This window comes from Genypterus blacodes, unplaced genomic scaffold, assembly GCF_046128005.1.
Source record: "Genypterus blacodes isolate CSIRO-AG114 ecotype Tasmania unplaced genomic scaffold, CSIRO-AGI_Gbla_v1 ptg000370l_1, whole genome shotgun sequence".
In the NCBI taxonomy this organism is placed as follows: domain Eukaryota; kingdom Metazoa; phylum Chordata; class Actinopteri; order Ophidiiformes; family Ophidiidae; genus Genypterus; species Genypterus blacodes.
This window is the reverse complement of record NW_027467152.1, coordinates 60001-77292: the sequence shown is the minus strand read 5'-3', so window position 1 is coordinate 77292 and position 17292 is coordinate 60001. Positions and strand designations below refer to the sequence as shown.

The window sequence follows — 17292 nt, the reverse complement described above, 5'->3', positions numbered from 1 at the left end:
ATCTCAAACCTTCATGATCACAATCATCGTCGAGAGTTCGTCCTTCCTGTCTGGATCTGGATCAGAGCCCAGCAGGAAAGTCACTCTGTTTATACACAAATGTGACGCCAGCACAACAACATAATATGTGAAATTAACAAAGGGACGTCATCAAACCAAACAAATAACACACGTATTACGTCAATGGTATAACTTTAGTTTGGATGACGTCACTGAGCCTAAGAATGTGCAACACTTTTGACCTGAATTTTCTGTTTTCGAATGAAACGTTAAAAGTTAAAGTTACAGAGTTACAAAGACATGCCGAAACTAAAATTAACACGAAACTAAAATAAAAAATCCTTTGTAACTGTAATTAGTTTTACGTTACTTTATCAGAGAATGATAGGGTTAGGGTTAGGGTGAGCACCAGATAGTCTGATACATGTGTTCTCCACAGTCCAAAAGAACCAAGCTGCTGTTCTGTACATGATCTTGCGTCTTCTAACTTATAATCTATTATTGTTATTTTTAAAACGGTTTTTATTTTTGTTGGGTGTTTGCTATTACTAACAAAACTGAACAATGATAAAGTGGAGATGTTCTGATCCGTTTGTCCCGTCAGAGCTCATATGTCCCGTCCTCACAGGTAACTGAGTACTGGAGATGAACTGATGTCGTCGATTTGCAGGCAGAGACATGTCTTCCATTTTCTGAACTATCTCTTTGGTGTTTGTCGGAGAACAGATGCACGGAACACTTTGTGTGTTCGCCGTCTGTGGAAAAACCAACTTTTTAACATTACAGAATTATCTGTAAAAAATGTAATAATGCGCCATGAAAACGTTACGTGAGGAGTTGGTTATGATAACTTTTGTGGCCACCTACGCACACACTGTTGTAACAAAGGATTAACAACATTGGAGCAGCTGAGTGAGGGAATGAATGAATCATAAAGTCTGACTGAAGGCGCGCAGGTCACGTTTTCTAAAGCTGAACTCATCCATCATCCATTCTCTGTACACACTAATCCTAAGAAATTCACAATTACATCAGTTTGTTAATAAAATATGTACACATATTTTGGCTACTGTCTCTTTAGGGCTCTGTGAATAACAAATGTGATCAAATTAAACAAAACAAATTCTAACCTAATCACGTGGCCCATGATAGGCAGGGTCTACAGGAGCAGTTTGAGACAATCACGGTCTTTACCATCTGTCTCTGATGGTGTGATTAGAGACAGGTGTGCAACAGGCAGCAGAGAGAGAGAGAGAGAGAGAGAGAGAGAGAGAGTGAGAGAGAGAGAGACACAGATCAGCATTTGTTTCTTTTGAGCTTTGCTGAAACATGTAAAGCGTTGTCAGGACGATGGGTTACTTCACCTGTCGGCAGTAGAAGTATGGTGCGATGGGAGACTGACTCAGAGAGCTTCAACTTCTTCTCCTGCTCTTGTTAGTGGTTGTGCAAAACTCCCTGGGGGAAAGATGAAACACAGAGGCTGAACTCCTGCGTGTGGAGATGTAAAGCCTGATGTGTGAACAATGTCTGGCTGTTCATGACTCACCTGTCCAAGAAGTTCAGTTTTCCTTTGCGCTGTAGGTCCTGAGTGAGGCGTCTTTGTTTAACTGTGACACTAACAGTGACGCTTAGCAACACAAATGAGAGCTGCCGCAGGAAAGGCAGTATGGTTTGTTGACACAGACTTAAACCTCGTAGCGATCATTGCGGCCGGATCGGGAGCATCCACCGACTCGGGCGGCGCCGGGGCCTGTGATGCTGCGAGACTGCTTCGCCCGCTGAAGTCAGTCTCAAAGGTCTTCACAGGTCTGGAGGAACCTCCATGCAAAGGACAAGAAATGTTGCCAGAGGAAATTCAGGGAGAGATTTGCGTCAGGCCACAGAGAAGAACCTCCTCCACGGGGTGCCGACCTTTAACCCCTGGATGTGGGGCCACAGGCTGAGCACCGTCCACAGACAAAGACATGGAGAAAGACTGTGACTGCTCTCCCTACATATACACATAGCTCTCACTAGGAACAAGTAGCAATTGCAAACGCTATCACTGTCATCAATGCAAAGCTATTCACTCCAGTGCTCATAAAACATCAGCTTGACCAACACTTGTCATCCTTGGAAACGCAGTTGCTACACCACATTTGTTACTCAAATTGAGAATATTTGTTAAATATCCCATGATTCTTTGCAATGCATTAAAAATTACTAGCAAGACAGCATATTAAACAGCTGTAGTAAATACAGCCAATAAACTGGTACAAATATATGTTAATAATAATTTGTGGCCCTTTGCACGTGTTGTGGTTTAAATGTGGGCCTCTTGGCCTCTGAAGTTGAGAACCCCTGGTATAAAGTACGTCATGATTCCTTTGTTAGGCACTAGTGCCTAGGTCACCAACAGGGGAACCGCGGCCCTGGTCCGGACCCAGAAGCCGCCCCATACGGACCCGGACCTACAGCCTAAGCAGAAGGCCATATGGTTTAAAAGACAGAGTCATTTCTGTTCACACTTCCCACTGGGAGCTCTAAACCAGTGTGTCTCATATGTTCAGAAACAGTGGCAGGGACTAAAAGTGCCAATGTGAAACGGCATTATGAGACAAAACATAAAGGTTTTGAACAAACATAGCCGCTTTGGACTTTGGACTGGACGTGGAGGCCTTTGAGAACATGGTTGGTGACTGTCCACCTGTATTCTTCAGCCTGGCTGTCAGCTGCTGTAATGTAAGCGCACACACACACACACACACACACACACACACACACACACACACACACACACACACACACACACACACACACACAAGTTTGCAATCCTGGTAAACTTCAGAAGAACAAAACAAAAATGAATGAAGATTGGTTTGCGAATGAATAAAGATGGAACATTTGGGAGTAAGTTTGGAAAAGCAGCATGGAGAAGTTGGGAAGTATGTATGACTACTGTACGTTGTTATGGTTACCGTCCTCACGGCTGCTTTACTTCGGGAAATCACCTGTTGAACATTCCACACCAAACCAGTTTGGGGCATGCAGCTCTGCCTCCAGCTGACAGGAGTCGTGAGCTGTTTCAAAGAAACCAACCGCTTCCAAGAAACGGGGAGGGGAGAGGGGGAGAGAGAGGAGGGAGAGGAGGGTAGGGCTGTGTGTGTGTGTGTGTGTGTGTGTGTGTGTGTGTGTGTGCGTGTGCGTGTGTGCGTGTGTGTGTGTGTGTTGTCTTTAATGTCAGTCCAGTGTCCTCGGTGATGTTCTTCTTCATGTTCTTCTTCATGGTGTTCTTGTTTCAGCTTGTAACACAGGTTGATGTGACATGAGGTCAGAGATGTTTCACCCTGCCGTGGATCCATTGTGTCAGGATGATGATGTGTTGGACCTGCAGGCTCACAGAATCAAACACGGATCTTGGTCTCTGTCTGGCTGGCTTCTTCTCCTCAGCCTCTCCTCTTCCTCTAACACTTGCCGCTCATGCTCAGCCCGTAGGCTTTCTCTCTCCATTTCTAGAAGCCTCTCTGTCTCCCGTCTCTCTGCGTCTCTCCTTCTATTCTCCCTCATCCTCTCCTCTAGTCTCTCCTCTTCCTCTCTCCTCCTCCTCTCCTCTCTCTCCCTTCTCTCCCTCTCCATCTGAGCCTGGCAGATATCTGTCCTCCTCCTCCTCTCCCATTCAATGCTCGTCTGTATCTGCCTCTCCACTTCCTCCCTCTCTCTCTGTCTAAGCATCTCCTGCATTCTCAGGAGTCGTTGTTTCTCCTCTTCGGCGGCCCTCTCTGCCTCTTGGAACATCTGGTTGGTGTAGTGGCTTCCTCGGTTCCTGCGCATTACATCTCTGATCTTGCCAACCAGCAGGGAGACCTGAGTGCGATCTTTGAGCTTGTTGTTGAAGACGTGGTTAGGGTTAGGGTTAACCACGTGCCTCAGGGTGTGTATAGTTACTGTATGTAGTAGTCAGTTGTGCTTTTGTCTCTCAGTGATGATTTTGTACTCATGATGATGAAAATGATTTCAAAATCATCTGCTGACTGTTTGAACGTATTATTGTCTTCATATTGCAGATTTCATTAAAGTACTGACAACCAAAGAGTGTGTTCGTCCGTGTCATGGAGCCCGTTTGATGAAATGACATCATGTGCTTGTTGTAAAGAAGAAGGGGGGGGGGGGAGGAGAGGAATGTAACCGTCACCAAAGGTTATTAGGGCGATGTTGGAAACAAAACATGATGCTTAGCAACAACTAGATCTGAAAGTACTCAGAGCTCTCACTAGGAATAAGTAACAACTATTTGTTATACTGTTATTGTTATTAATATTTGTGAAATGCAGACTCTGAGCTCTCACTAGGAATAAGTAGCAATTGCAAACGCTATCACTGTCATCAATGCAAAGCTATTCACTCCAGTGCTCATAAAACATCAGCTTGACCAACACTTGTCATCCTTGGAAACGCAGTTGCTACACCACATTTGTTACTCAAATTGAGAATATTTGTGAAATATCCCATGATTCTTTGCAATGCATTAAAAATTACTAGCAAGCCAGCATATTAAACAGCTGTAGTAAATACAGCCAATAAACTGGTACAAATATATGTTAATAATAATTTGTGGCCCTTTGCACGTGTTGTGGTTTAAATGTGGGCCTCTTGGCCTCTGAAGTTGAGTACCCCTGGTATAAAGTACGTCATGATTCCTTTGTTAGGCACTAGTGCCTAGGTCACCAACAGGGGAACCGCGGCCCAGGTCCGGACCCAGAAGCCGCCCCATACGGACCCGGACCTACAGCCTAAGCAGAAGGCCATATGGTTTAAAAGACAGAGTCATTTCTGTTCACACTTCCCACTGGGAGCTCTAAACCAGTGTGTCTCATATGTTCAGAAACAGTGGCAGGGACTAAAAGTGCCAATGTGAAACGGCATTATGAGACAAAACATAAAGGTTTTGAACAAACATAGCCGCTTTGGACTTTGGACTGGACGTGGAGGCCTTTGAGAACATGGTTGGTGCCTGTCCACCTGCATTCTTCAGCCTGGCTGTCAGCTGCTGTAATGTAAGCACACACACACACACACACACACACACACACACACACACGAGTTTGCAATCCTAGTAAACTTCAGAAAAACAAAACAAAAATGAATGAAGATTGCTTTGTGAATGAATAAAGATGGAACATTTGTGAGTAAGTTTGGAAAAGCAGCATGGAGAAGTTGGGAAGTATGTACGACTACTGTACGTTGTTATGGTTACCGTCCTCACGGCTGCTTTACTTCGGGAAATCACATGTTGAACATTCCACACCAAACCAGTTTGGAGCATGCAGCTCTGCTTCCAGCCGACAGGGGGCACGTGAGCTGTTTTAAAGAAACCAACCGCTTCCAAGAAACGGGGAGGGGAGAGGGGGAGAGAGAGGAGGGAGAGGAGGGTAGGGCTGTGTGTGAGTGTGTGTGCGTGTGTGTGTGTGTGTGTGTGTGTGTGTGTGTGTGTGTGTGTGTGAGAGAGACACATTTTGTATTCCACATGTCACAGCTGTGCGTTGAAGTAAATCTGCTAAACGCCTGTTAACCTCTTCTCTCCCTCTCTCTCTCTCTCTCTCTCTCTCTCACTGTCTCTATCTCTCTCTCGCTCTCTTTCTCTCTCTTTCCCTCTCTTTTTGTCTGTCTCTATCTCTCTGTCTGTCTGTCTCTCTGTCTCTCTGTCTCTCTCTTTCTATCCCTCTCTCTGTCTCTCTCTCCCTCAGACTCTCTCCCCCTCTCTCTTTGCCTCTCTTTTTGTCTCTCTCTGTCTCTGTCTCTCTTTCTGTTTGTGTCTCCTTCTGTCTCTGTCTCTGTGTCTCTCTCTCTCTCTCTCTCTCTCTCTCTCTCTCTCTCTCTCTCTCTCTCTCTCTATCTCATTCTGTCTCTATTTTTGTCTCTCTCTGTTTGTGTCTCCCTCTGTCTCTGGTTTCGATAAAGTGGGGCGTGGATTCTCCCCTCTTCAGTTTGACTGGAGCGGATGGGACGGGACGTTCCTATAAAGGAAGCCGCCGCACGGCGCGCCTCACTCGGGCTGCAGCCGCTACTTGCTACTGCTTTCAACATGGCGTACAGACATACAGACAACGGTAAGAGCTCCGGTCTCACGCTCCGGTCTCAGGCTCCGGGTGCCGGCCGGTCAGACGGGGGGGATTATGATCAGTATAATTATTTATTACTTGTTAATCGTGTTAAACAATGTCAGCTCAGAACTTCAAATCTAAAGGGAGGGGCTGAGGAGCCGCATGCGACTAGAAGGCAGATTTGTTTCTTTGGTTGTAAATAAAGTGAAGATTCTCTGTCAAAGGCGTCGTCAGATCTCCTCTTTTTCTATCGATCTCTATTTTTTTTCAACCCGCGCTCAGCAGCCGCGGGGTGCCGACCTGTGCTCTGACTGAGGTGGCGAAGTAAAACAACCGCCAAAACAATAACGGAAATATGTTTGACAGAAAGGTGGAAGCAGCTTCACAGTTTGCTCAGCCATCACCCGGTCTGACGACTTGTTAATCGTGTTAAACAATGTTAGCTCAGAACTTTAGACCTACAGGGAGCCTGCAGAGGGCAGAGGGGCTGCAGGTTTCCCACCCCTGTCCTGGTTATCATGCACACTTTCGACCGTGGGCGACTTTATTTCGCCGCAGCTCGTTCTCCGGTTGCGTGCATGCTTCCACTTGGCGCAGCCATCTCACGCCAGTATGCACTTTGTGACCTTGCCCTCCTTATGTACTTATGCTGGCATGTACTGTTCCCCCCATCGTATGTACTTCCTACCCCTTATTGTGTGTACTTACTGTGTACTTATTATCTACTTGCATTCTCGCACGTTTCATTATTGCACTAGTTGGGTGATTTCTGATTTGTGGTTCTTGTTTTCATGCTGCACTCTAACTGTTGCACAGTCATTTCCCTTGGGATAATAAACATTCATCTTATCTTATCTTATCTAATCTTATGATGCATCGGCGCACGGTTATGCAAACCGACGTATTTAGGTAGTGGAGTAGTCGGTTTACGTAGACGCGTCACCCCACCCCTACTTTAGAGAAAAGACAACATAACTGTAGATTAAAAACTGGTAGAGAACGTTGTTCTGAAAGCAGCTGGAGGTGTTCCTGTGCCGACGTCTCGGCTGTGGAGGAACTGGACGTCCTGGACGGTGAATTCTCATGTGATGTTGTTTTTCCCCTTCAGGACCCATCGTCCAGAACAACCAGGAGCTGAGGATCGTGATGGTGGGGAAGACTGGAATCGGCAAGAGCGCCACTGGAAACACCATCCTGGGGCGACAATGCTTCCAATCCAAGTTCAGCGCCAAGTCTGAGACGGTGTACTGCTCAAAGGGCAGAGGGGAGGTGGACGGACAGGAAGTGGCTGTCATTGACACCCCGGGCCTGTTTGACACCAGGTTCGGCCAGGATAAGACCACCAAAGACATAAGCCAGTGCGTCTCCTACGCTGCTCCTGGACCTCACGTCTTCCTGGTGGTCATCAGGCTGGGCCGATACACGGAAGAAGAAAAGCAGACGGTGCAGATGATCCAGCAGATCTTTGGCGACGCTGCGGACAGATACAGCATGGTGCTCTTCACTCACGGAGACCTTCTTGATGAAGGAAACACCACCATTGAGAATTTCCTTCAAGATAGCCCAGACCTGCAGGAGCTGGTGCGCCGATGTAACGGCCAGTACCACGTCTTCAACAACAAGCTCAAAGATCGCACTCAGGTCTCCCTGCTGGTCGGCAAGATCAGAGATGTAATGCACAGGAACGGAGGAAGCCACTACACCAACCAGATGTTCCAAGAGGCAGAGAGGGCCGTCGAAGAGGAGAAACAACGACTCCTGCAAGAGAGAGAAGAGGAAATACGCAGAGAGAGAGAGGAAATGGAGAGGAAGATGAAGAAGAAACTCGACAAGGAGCTGCAGAAGATGGACCGGCAGTTCCAGGCTAATATGGAGAGGGAGAGGATGGAGAGGCAGAAGGAGAACGAGGAGCGGGCCAAAGAGAGGCAGATGGAGAGAGCTGAGCTGCAAGAGGAGAGGCAGAGGGAGAGGAAGGAGAAAGAAGAGTATATAAGCAACATGAAGGAACAGCTGAAGGTGCAGCACCAGACAGACCTGCAGGACGCATTGAAGAAGCTGCAGGACGATTCGGAGAAGAAGGCCAGAGCAGATGCTGAAGACTTCAATCCCTTATATCCTTTGATTGCTGCTGCTGAAGCGGTGGTGGACTTAGGCAAAAAGGCTGTCAGTGGACTGAAAAGCCTCGGCAGGTCCATAGGTAATTTGTTCAAGTAAATTAGTGAAAATCACACAGAAGACGTAGCGAGAACGAGAGAACGAGGCCACCTCAGATCTTCTGGACTCGTCTGGTTCACAGGCTCAAAATTTGGTGCGTTCTTCTTGATTTTCAGTTGTCAAATAAGTGAGAAGTCCAATGGAAACTCAAATGAGGAGAAGGAGCTGTTTTTGTTTTGTGTTTGTGATGCAGTCTCACGCTGCCCCCTAGTGTCCTGCTGGCTCACCTGCATGTCTGACAGCATTGGTGTGTTTCTGCCTTGGTTGAAGTTCTGACAAACTGAGCTAGGATTTTGAAAAACTCTTTAGCCTTTTCAGTTTTTTCCTCCTCCTCCTCCTCCTGCTCCTCCCCTGCTTGTGCTGCACACTTTGTTATACTGACATTACCTAATAAAGTTTATACACCCACAGTATTTGTTTGTTTGTCTTGTTTGTTTCTCCAGAATATAAACGCTGCTTCTGCTGCTACGACATGATCAAAGCTACTGTCTGTCTCTGTCAGCTGCTCGTGAAAGAACTCTGCACGTCGCTCACCACGCAGTCGTGTAGGTGACATGAGTGACGAGTCAACCACTGGGAGGGTTCCCGTCAATTCTCTGATAGTTTCTTAATTAAGTCTAACTGGAGGCATGAGGCAAGACTTTAAAACAGAACAAAGACTGATTTGAGGTTATAAACCCACTGTATTCATTCAATAATACTAATTACAAACTCACGTCTCAATTTCTGACACTGACTTAATAACAGCACAGTCTGAGCTGTGTGACTCCAGTCTGAGGATCAAGCAATCAATCAATCCATCAATCAACACCATCAGTCACAGATCTGAACCCTCTAGAGTTCCACATCCTGATAAATTCTTTGCCGAAGTTCAGAATATTTAGTTTAGCTTTTTGTATTTTCTAAAACCAAGCTTGTTGCTGTTTTCGTTGAGATTTGAGTGGGTGTGGCCTGTGGGCGTGGCCTGTGGACATGTTCTGGACTCCCAAAAAACAAAAATCCTCCTTGTTTGATTTGACTTCTAAAAAATCAGAGGACATTTTCAAAGATTTATTTGTTCAATCACAGATTTTTTTTTTTTTTTTTTAAATGAAAATCTTGAGCTGCAAAAACAAATTTACAAAATGTTGACACCAGAGGGTTGAAGGTTAAATCTGATCTGCTGCAGTGGAGAATGAGGAGAACCTGAAGCTCCTGGTGTTTTCAATGTACAGGCAGGTAGGTGGACCACAGTCTGGAATGAAGGTCCATGTAGGTGAGGATGTGTACATCTTCATCACTCAGCTTCATTCTGTGGTGCTACGGGGCAGATGATGAGCGGAGCCTTGTTCCTGCCCGATTTATTGGTACACGGGCTGAAGAACGGATGGATGACATCAGTGAAACTATCAGTGAAGGTGTAGATCAACACTCTGGCCTCCACGTTGTAGAAGGACAGCAGCCCTTTGTCGTAGTCCACGTAGATGCCGATCCGGGTCGGTCTGAGGTCCAGTTCCAGGCTGGTGGAGGGTTTGGTGCGGAAGGAGTATTCGGTCCGATCCCTGAGACTCAGGAACCAGTACCCGTGGGCGGGGCTTACTGTGATCTTTCCTTTGCGGTTGACGGAGCGACTGGCCACTCCCAAGTCCCAGTCAGTCTTTCCTCCCACATCCACCTGGGAGACAAAGAGGATGAGATAGTGCTCATGGCTGATCCAAATACTGAAGTACCATAGAAAAATATCTGATCCAAGTCCTGTTTGGACTTGGAAGTTGTATGTAAAGTAAACAGCATGAAAGTGTTCAAATGCACAGATAGTAAAAGTACTCAATGTTCAATTGTTGATGGTTTATTGAAGCATCGTCCATCAATTTTTCTACATTTTGCGAGTTTGTTCCTCTGTAAGTTGTATGATTGTGTAGATGTTTGTGCTTCTCTGCAGGTCTGTAGGTCTTTGAATGGACCCTGAAGGATCCATGTTGTTTCTCCACTTCAATAAAATCTCAACGTTTCTCCTGGACTGACTAATACATTACATTACATTACATTACGATCATTTGGCGGACGCTTTTATCCAAAGCGACTTACATTACATTATATTACCACCCTTCGCAGAGGGGGGAGCACTTGAGGGTTCGGTGCCTTGCTCAGGGGCACCTCGGCAGGGACTCGAGCCGGCAACCCTCCGGTTCTTAAGCGGAAGCTCTACCCACTCGACTACTGCCTCCCTATGTAATGTAATAGAACTGTGTTACGCTATAATGACGGCTGGTTCAGTTGTTCAGTTGTGAAGACCTGAACTCAACAACCTGGACTGGGAGAGGACCACAATTCCCTCTTTTAGTTAGACTTTACTTCTTCTCTTTTTAGATTTTCTGGATCCGACCCCGACATGAGCTGAGCCAGGGCCAGAATAATGAAGGGGAAAACGCGTCTTTGGGTTCATGTGTTCTTAAGCTGCAAAACATTGGGAGGAGAGAATGTAAATGTTTGCGTATGGCTGGATAAGACTAATTCAATGTTGTGTCAAAGGTCATTATTGCATCTTTGTCCACACGGCTTCCTACCTCCCAGTAATGTCTCCCGGAGCTGAACCCCTGCTGGGCGAGCACGCAGACCACCCGGTCAAAGCGCTCAGGGTTGTCCGGCAGCGTCTGATGGCCGTCACCACAGAAAACTTGCATAGCGTCCACAGAGACGATGAGGCGTGGGTGGGCTGTGAGGCGGTCCAACGTGATGGCGTCTGACACAAACACAAACAGGATGTTGGTCATGATGAAGCAAGAGTTTGAAATATGGATCTTATCTTTAAACACAGGGAAATCTAAAATAGATCATTGATTCTTCTGTGGATTCTAGAAAAGTTAAATTGCCCCCTTGATTCTTGTGCCTGGTCTTCTGATTTCCATTTTCATAAATATGTATATATTTATATAATATATATATATTCAATAACTGTCAGAAGCTCACAATTTCCAAAATAAAAGAAAGGGAAATGATTTGTAAAATGACTTTTTACTGTTTACTTTTCAAAAAAATTTAAAAAAAAGAATAATAAAATCACTCCAGACTGCAGACTGATTTTGAAACATGTTAATAAATTAATTACAAATAAATGATAAGAATAAATAAATGAATGTAAAATGAAGCATTACCTGCATATTCCTGAACTCTTCTGACCTCTAAAGAGAAAAGACAGATTGCTGCATTTAGTAAGTAAGAAACAAACTTATTCTGAACTTATTCTATGATACGTCAGGAAGTTATGGGGACATTTACATCTATTTAATATTCACATTAGTATTTGCAGTTAATGTTCATTCATTTAGCATCAATCACAAAAGCTAGAAAAGTGTAAAAAGATATTTACAAGGGGCGACCTAAAGGACCGATGTTAAGTTGGACTTGGAGCCAGTAAGAACTTACTTGTGTTGGTCCTGGACCCAGACGGCTCCTGTGGGGAACGCTGACCTGTCCATTAAGGATTCATGATAAAGTCATTGACTGAAATGTTTCCACAGAGACTGAAACAAATAAATAAAGTCAGAGTGTATCTAACGTCCTCACAGATCTCAGGCAGCCGCCGTAACTCCTCCTCAAAACGCAAAATCATTTGATTGACAGTCCTGAGAACCAATCCTGAACTGAGTTCAGACTCCACTGAGGCTTTGGACCAATCCTTGGTCTGCAGAGGGCTGGAGAGAGTCGGGAAAGTCTGCAGGGAAAGAATCAGGAATATCAGGGATCCATTCATCATCCATCAATCTATCTCTGCATCCATGTCATCCTCTCTCCGTACGTTAAGGAAGAGTATGTAGTCTTCACACTGAGTGAGTTGGCTCAGAGTGTTGCTCCTCTTCCTCAGCTCTTGGATCTCTTCCTCGAGCTCTCTCAGCAGACTTTGAGCTCTGTGCTCTGCTGCTCGATGACACACTTCTATCACCTGGAACACACCGGGAACATTCACACGTCTGTCACCACCTGTCAAACCATTTACACTCTCTGGGCAGCAACAAGACAATCAGTATTCACAGGGAAACCAACTTCAGTACTCAGTCAAGGCAGGAAGGAAGGAAGGAAGGAAGGAAGTCTTACCTCAAGTGCTTGAGCTTGGCAGCGCTCCACACTGGAGATGAGTTTGGAGAAAGCGCACACAGTGCCCTCTGTCTGCTGCCCTGCGGCAACCTGCAGCAGGAGCAACATGTGTATTATAGGGACATAGAGCAGCCACAAAAGCTCTTGTACGCTCTTGGCTTTACCTTTATGTTGTGTATCTGATTGTGTATTTGTTGCAGCTTCGCCTCTCGGTCACTGATGAGATCCTTCAGTTCCACCTCAGTGATTCCTAGCTGAGACTGAGGACACAAATATGCTCAGGTTTGTTTCTGTGGTTTATGAAGCTGTCTTTCCTTCTTTGCAGTTTCTATATGTCAAATGAATACATTCTACATTAAAATGGGATTGAACTGATGTTAGTGACAGACGTCCTTGGATACAGGTCATGGTATCCGAGGAAAGTTCATCTTAGGTAACTGGTCTTTCGGACGTCTTAGAGTCCAGTTGCCCAGATCAACCTTCCTTGGTTTAGTTACAGACGTTCTGGTACCTTTTTGATGTTCCACTCTCTCTTGGCAGGAATTACATTGTGTCCTCGGTGATCTGCCGTCTCCACGCAGACGCTGCAGACACACGATTGGTCTGTTCGACAGAAAAACTCCAGACCTCTGAGGTGGACAGGACACAGAGGCAGACTGGGACAGGAGTCAGCTGGACCGCTCAGGGTGAACCTGTCATGACATCACACTTCAAGTCAAGTCCAGTCCACTTTATTTCTACAACATCACATCCAGTGTCCCAAAGGGCTTTACAAGCCCACATCAGGAAGGTCCCGACCTGCCCAAAGCTCTCTAGGAAGACCAGGAGACACTTCAGACCTCAGGAGAGGGAATACCAATGTCACACAGCAGCAAAAGTCAATTAATCAATTCACAATTCATTGATCACAGCAGCAGTCACAGCAGTCACAAGGTAACCACATGAATCCTACAGCAACTACAGCCTAAACACAGGAGATCAACCAACTGCAACAGCAAAAGTCTGTTTTAGTCTTCTATGATTGGTCAATTTGGCAAAGAATCACACGCTGTAGACCGCTGAAAAGAAGCCTTCTGACACATGTGTGTCTCATCAGATCCTTTACTCTGCACAGCGCCCTCTACAGACACCAGACCCTGAGCTGAGTGTGAGCTGAGTGTGAGCTGAGTGTGAGCTGAGTGTGAGCTGAGTGTGAATGCCAAGTGGAGGATACCTGCGAGGAGGTGAGTAGGGGGGAGGCGGGTCATGGGGTCCATTAGTGTGGGGTTGCATGTGACCAGGACTTTGTGAGAGTGGGTCGTCAGGATGCAGGAGAGTGGGGTGAGACGGCCCTTTGTTTGGCAGGCGCTGGAAACGAGTCATCATCTCAGCAAGGACACTTCCTGGCATCTCCCCCGGCCTCGGAGGGGAGGAGGTGGGTGAGGGATGGCGGTGAGGATGGCAGTTTTGCTCTTCTCCTCCATTCATCCCGGCGCTGGTCATCTGCTTGAACTGTTCTGTGATTTCCTTCAGGGTGCGGTTGATGTGGAGCTCTGGTCGCTTGCAGAAGGACTCCTTGCAGATGGGGCACTGGTAGGAGGCGGGGCTGCCTCCTCCTCTTCCTCCGTCCCAGTAGGAGGAGATGCAGGCCTGGCAGAAGCTGTGGCCGCAGGGTGTGGAGACCGGGTTGGAGAAGACGTCCAGGCAGATGGAGCAGGTGAACTGGTCTTCCGACAGGAAGACCGAGGACAGAGACGTCGCCATCCCAGCTGCCGAGACACAAACAATGAGGGAAAAATTCCACACATGTAGGTTTGAGTTTATATTGAAGTTCTCTTTCATCCGTCGCCTGAAAACTGCACCGTAAAGAAACCCTTCACAAACCCGCAGCAGTTTGAGTTACGACAGCCGGGGTGCAATTCAGTGTTTTACTCCTTAAATTAAGTCAAATTCATCTTAATGGGAAAACGTTTCAGGGTTTTTAGTGTACGAAAGTTTTTGCGAGTTAGTGAATGTAAAGTAATACATTTCCTGAATTCTGGAAGGTCTGAGGATAGAAACACACACACACACACACACACACACACACACACACAGACACACAGACATAGCAGCAGTACAGGTACTTCTGGCTTGTCGAGGGTCCTGCTGGGCTTTGCTCCATAGCGTCTCCATAGCGATCGCAGCAGTGATAGTGAAGAAGGCACAGGCAGTCACTTTGCTCACAGGAAGACTGACAAACCAAATGACTTTAAAGTAGTAAGAAGAAGGACGATCTTCTAGGGTCCAGTGGGGTCGTGTGCAGTGATTCAGATTTAAGGTGGATTTGAGCATTGGTACCTTAATGTCACAGATTAAGGGAGTTATTTGTTAGTGACGAGCTTTTACCAACTAAACCCTCTTTCTTAGTAAAGATGTGTAGTATTGTCATTTACAGCACAAATTCAGGCTTCATTTGGATCATAACACAATCACAGATTAAGGCAGTGGTTCCCAAAGTGGGGGGCACGTCCCCTGGGGGGGGGGGGCGCACGCCACAAGATAGACATCTTTTTAGGAAGCAGAAATGCTGTTACAGTATGAAACTGTTAGACTTTGAATGATTCCACTGGAAAGGAGATCTGTCACTTTATTCTTTATTTTGTTAAATAATAAGTTGCACTTTTATGAATTTCAATGTTTAAAATAAATCCCAGTGCAGTTTGGAAGCTAAAGATGTGTGTGTGTGTGTGTGTGTGTGTGTGTGTGTGTGTTTGTGTGTGTGAAGATTTTCTTATCTACAAAAGGGGGCAAAGGGGGGTTTGCAAAGTTTGTGCGCAAAGCTCTTATTCATCTCCATGCCCTGTGAACTGGATACACAGATCTCAAATCTGTTCCCTGGACGTAGCAGGAACAGATGAAGTGTTTGGTTGGATCAACTCATGTAAACACATTCCAATGACTTCATCCATGTTCAACTGCAGTATAAGTGTGTGTCTAAATATACAGACCACTTGGAAACGTGTGTGTGTGTGTGTGTGTGTGTGTGTGTGTGTGTGTGTGTGTGTGTGTGCAGACAGACCTGCAGGTTTGGAGTTTGTTGCCACATGATGTTTGTCTTTAAATGGCAACAGAAATCCTGTGAACATTCCAACCAAGCCTGAATTTCCTGATCTGATGAAACATGTCACTGTGTGTGTGTGTGTGTGTGTGAATCTGGAACATTCTCAGTGAAGATGGTTCAGTAAAAGTCAAAGTAAACTCAAACTCAAACTTAAAGTCAAACTCTCCAAACATGTGTTAGTCTAACTTAGGCTCAGATGTAGAAGTTTAGGTGTGTAGTGTTTGTGTCCAGGTGACCTTTGACCTTCCTGGGGAAGTTCTGCTGGTTTCTAGCAGCCTGGTCCAGAGGAGAGCAGAGCTGCAGCTCTTGTTACTGCTCTGCCTCTCTGTGGAGCTCTATGTCTGGGTCAGAGGAGCTGGATGCTCTGCTAAAGGCTCTACAGAAGGGAGGGACTTACTCTGGGTAAGGACAGTAAGTATACCCCTTCCCATCCCTTCCAATTGCTCAGTGCTACAGTGCCACTCAGTTGACAGTCTGGGTTACAGTGTGTTTGGAACTTGAAAGTCTCTTTTAAAGAAATCATTGATATTTCAGATCCATATGTTTTGAATCCGGTCTCCCCTGGTAACGAGGGCGAGACGATCCCGTGACTGGTGAGCAGCGCCAAAGTCACAGTCTGAGGGTCAATGGACACGTTTCTTTAAGTGTCGTCTGTGCTTGTATGTCATTTCTTCTTCTGGTTTCTCATATCTATTGCTTAACCAATCATTCAATCATCAAACTCATTCTCACACACATGACGCTCGGCCTTCTCATGTTAAACATTACCAAGTACCGACAAAGAGCGTTTGAACAGCTTATCGTTGGTTAACGAAGGAGCTTTTTGTAGATTAGACACTAAAGTTTTATACAACAACAAACACAACAAGCTGATTTTCAGTCCATTAGCAATGAACTTCCATCTTCTTATCGATGTTAAAGTGATACTAAACAATAGAAGAATAGAACAACACAGCATGAGTCCAGTGATGATTAACCCTCCGCAGCCTGGAGGCATTTCAACTCTCTCATGTTCCCTATTGTACATTTTCACAACCTACTTCAAAAATGTTCCAGAAAACGAATGAAAAAGATCGACGTCACAACAATCGTCGGTTTGTGTATTTGACTGGATTTCATTACAAAAATGAACTCTTTGACTAACTGTTAACCCAAAGGGTTCACTACATTCTGTTGTACTAGGAGTTCCTTTCAACAAACTAGAATTAGTGATCAGAACTTTGTCTTTAAGTCTCGTTTCAAACTTTGACAGTGTTGCTGATTGTTCATTTGTAGAGATTTTGAGTCTTACCTGTTGTGTGAAGGACTTTTCCTCCTCCTTTCTTCTCTCTCTGCAGCTCTGTCGCTCAGTGGTTACGTTCTTCTTTTTCCCTCCCTCCTCTCACTCAATGTGCTGCTGATCCTCCTCCTCTTCCTCCTCACAAGCAAAAGGCTTTCCCAACCAAACCTGCTCTACAGGTGCACCTGTGCAGGTCAAACTGCAGCCCTCTCACTTAACAGGAAATGAAAGAAATAAAAGGAATATGATCAAATGACCTGGTTCTTATCAGTCTGCTTGGTTTGACGTACCTGCAGTTGTCTGCAATTGCTGCACATTGGATTGTGGCAAATTCTCCCGTTCCTCAGACTTTTGTGTTTTGTCCTGCATGCCTTTGTACCTCTGTATACGAAGTTCCTGTTGCACACCCAGCCGTTAGTGGAGGGGGAAACTCTCATGGCATTGCCTCTACCTTCTTCTTAAAATCTTTTTTTCCTTGTCCATTGAGGTTTTCTCTTCCTCGTCTTCCTTGAGAGCTATGGGCTGGGTCGGGAATTGTCCTGATGTTGTGTGTGTGTAAAGCC

At 45.7% G+C, this 17292-nt stretch overlaps 2 protein-coding genes across 4 annotated transcripts; one reads left to right on the top strand and one right to left on the bottom strand.

The window, feature by feature from the left end:
- Positions 1–4941: 4941 nt before the first annotated feature.
- Positions 4942–8707, top strand: LOC142989064 (GTPase IMAP family member 9-like). 3 transcript variants are annotated; one of them, XR_012960649.1, is made up of 3 exons: positions 5908–6086; positions 7189–8428; positions 8488–8707. XR_012960649.1 is itself a non-coding variant. In XM_076138443.1 (2 exons), the coding sequence occupies exon 2, from the start codon at positions 7227–7229 to the stop codon at positions 8292–8294; it is 1068 nt and encodes a 355-aa protein (XP_075994558.1). In that variant the 5' UTR covers positions 4942–5033; positions 7189–7226; the 3' UTR covers positions 8295–8707. The 3 variants fall into 3 exon arrangements, 2 of the variants coding, with proteins under 2 accessions (XP_075994558.1, XP_075994557.1); XM_076138443.1 differs by lacking the exon at positions 5908–6086 and adding an exon at positions 4942–5033 and having other exon boundaries at positions 7189–8707; XM_076138442.1 differs by having other exon boundaries at positions 7189–8707.
- Positions 8708–9398: 691 nt separating this feature from the next.
- Positions 9399–16847, bottom strand: LOC142989060 (E3 ubiquitin-protein ligase TRIM21-like). Its single transcript, XM_076138432.1, has 11 exons — positions 16742–16847; positions 13582–14116; positions 12880–13060; positions 12533–12628; positions 12369–12458; positions 12073–12216; positions 11841–11988; positions 11700–11744; positions 11429–11455; positions 10841–11016; positions 9399–9948 (listed from the first exon to the last, which is right to left on the bottom strand). The coding sequence occupies exons 2-11, from the start codon at positions 14109–14111 to the stop codon at positions 9571–9573; spliced, it is 1815 nt and encodes a 604-aa protein (XP_075994547.1). The 5' UTR covers positions 14112–14116; positions 16742–16847; the 3' UTR covers positions 9399–9570.
- Positions 16848–17292: the final 445 nt, after the last annotated feature.

Coding starts and splice junctions, on each gene's coding strand:
- LOC142989064 (XM_076138442.1), top strand. CDS start 5,978: ATGGGACGGGACGTTCCTATAAAGGAAGCCGCCGCACGGCGCGCCTCA. Junction 6,087..7,188: donor GTACAGACATACAGACAACG/GTAAGAGCTCCG, acceptor TTTCCCCTTCAG/GACCCATCGTCCAGAACAAC.
- LOC142989060 (XM_076138432.1), bottom strand. CDS start 14,111: ATGGCGACGTCTCTGTCCTCGGTCTTCCTGTCGGAAGACCAGTTCACC. Junction 11,989..12,072: donor ACTACATACTCTTCCTTAAC/GTACGGAGAGAG, acceptor CTTTCCCTGCAG/ACTTTCCCGACTCTCTCCAG. Junction 9,949..10,840: donor CCGGGAGACATTACTGGGAG/GTAGGAAGCCGT, acceptor TTTGTCTCCCAG/GTGGATGTGGGAGGAAAGAC.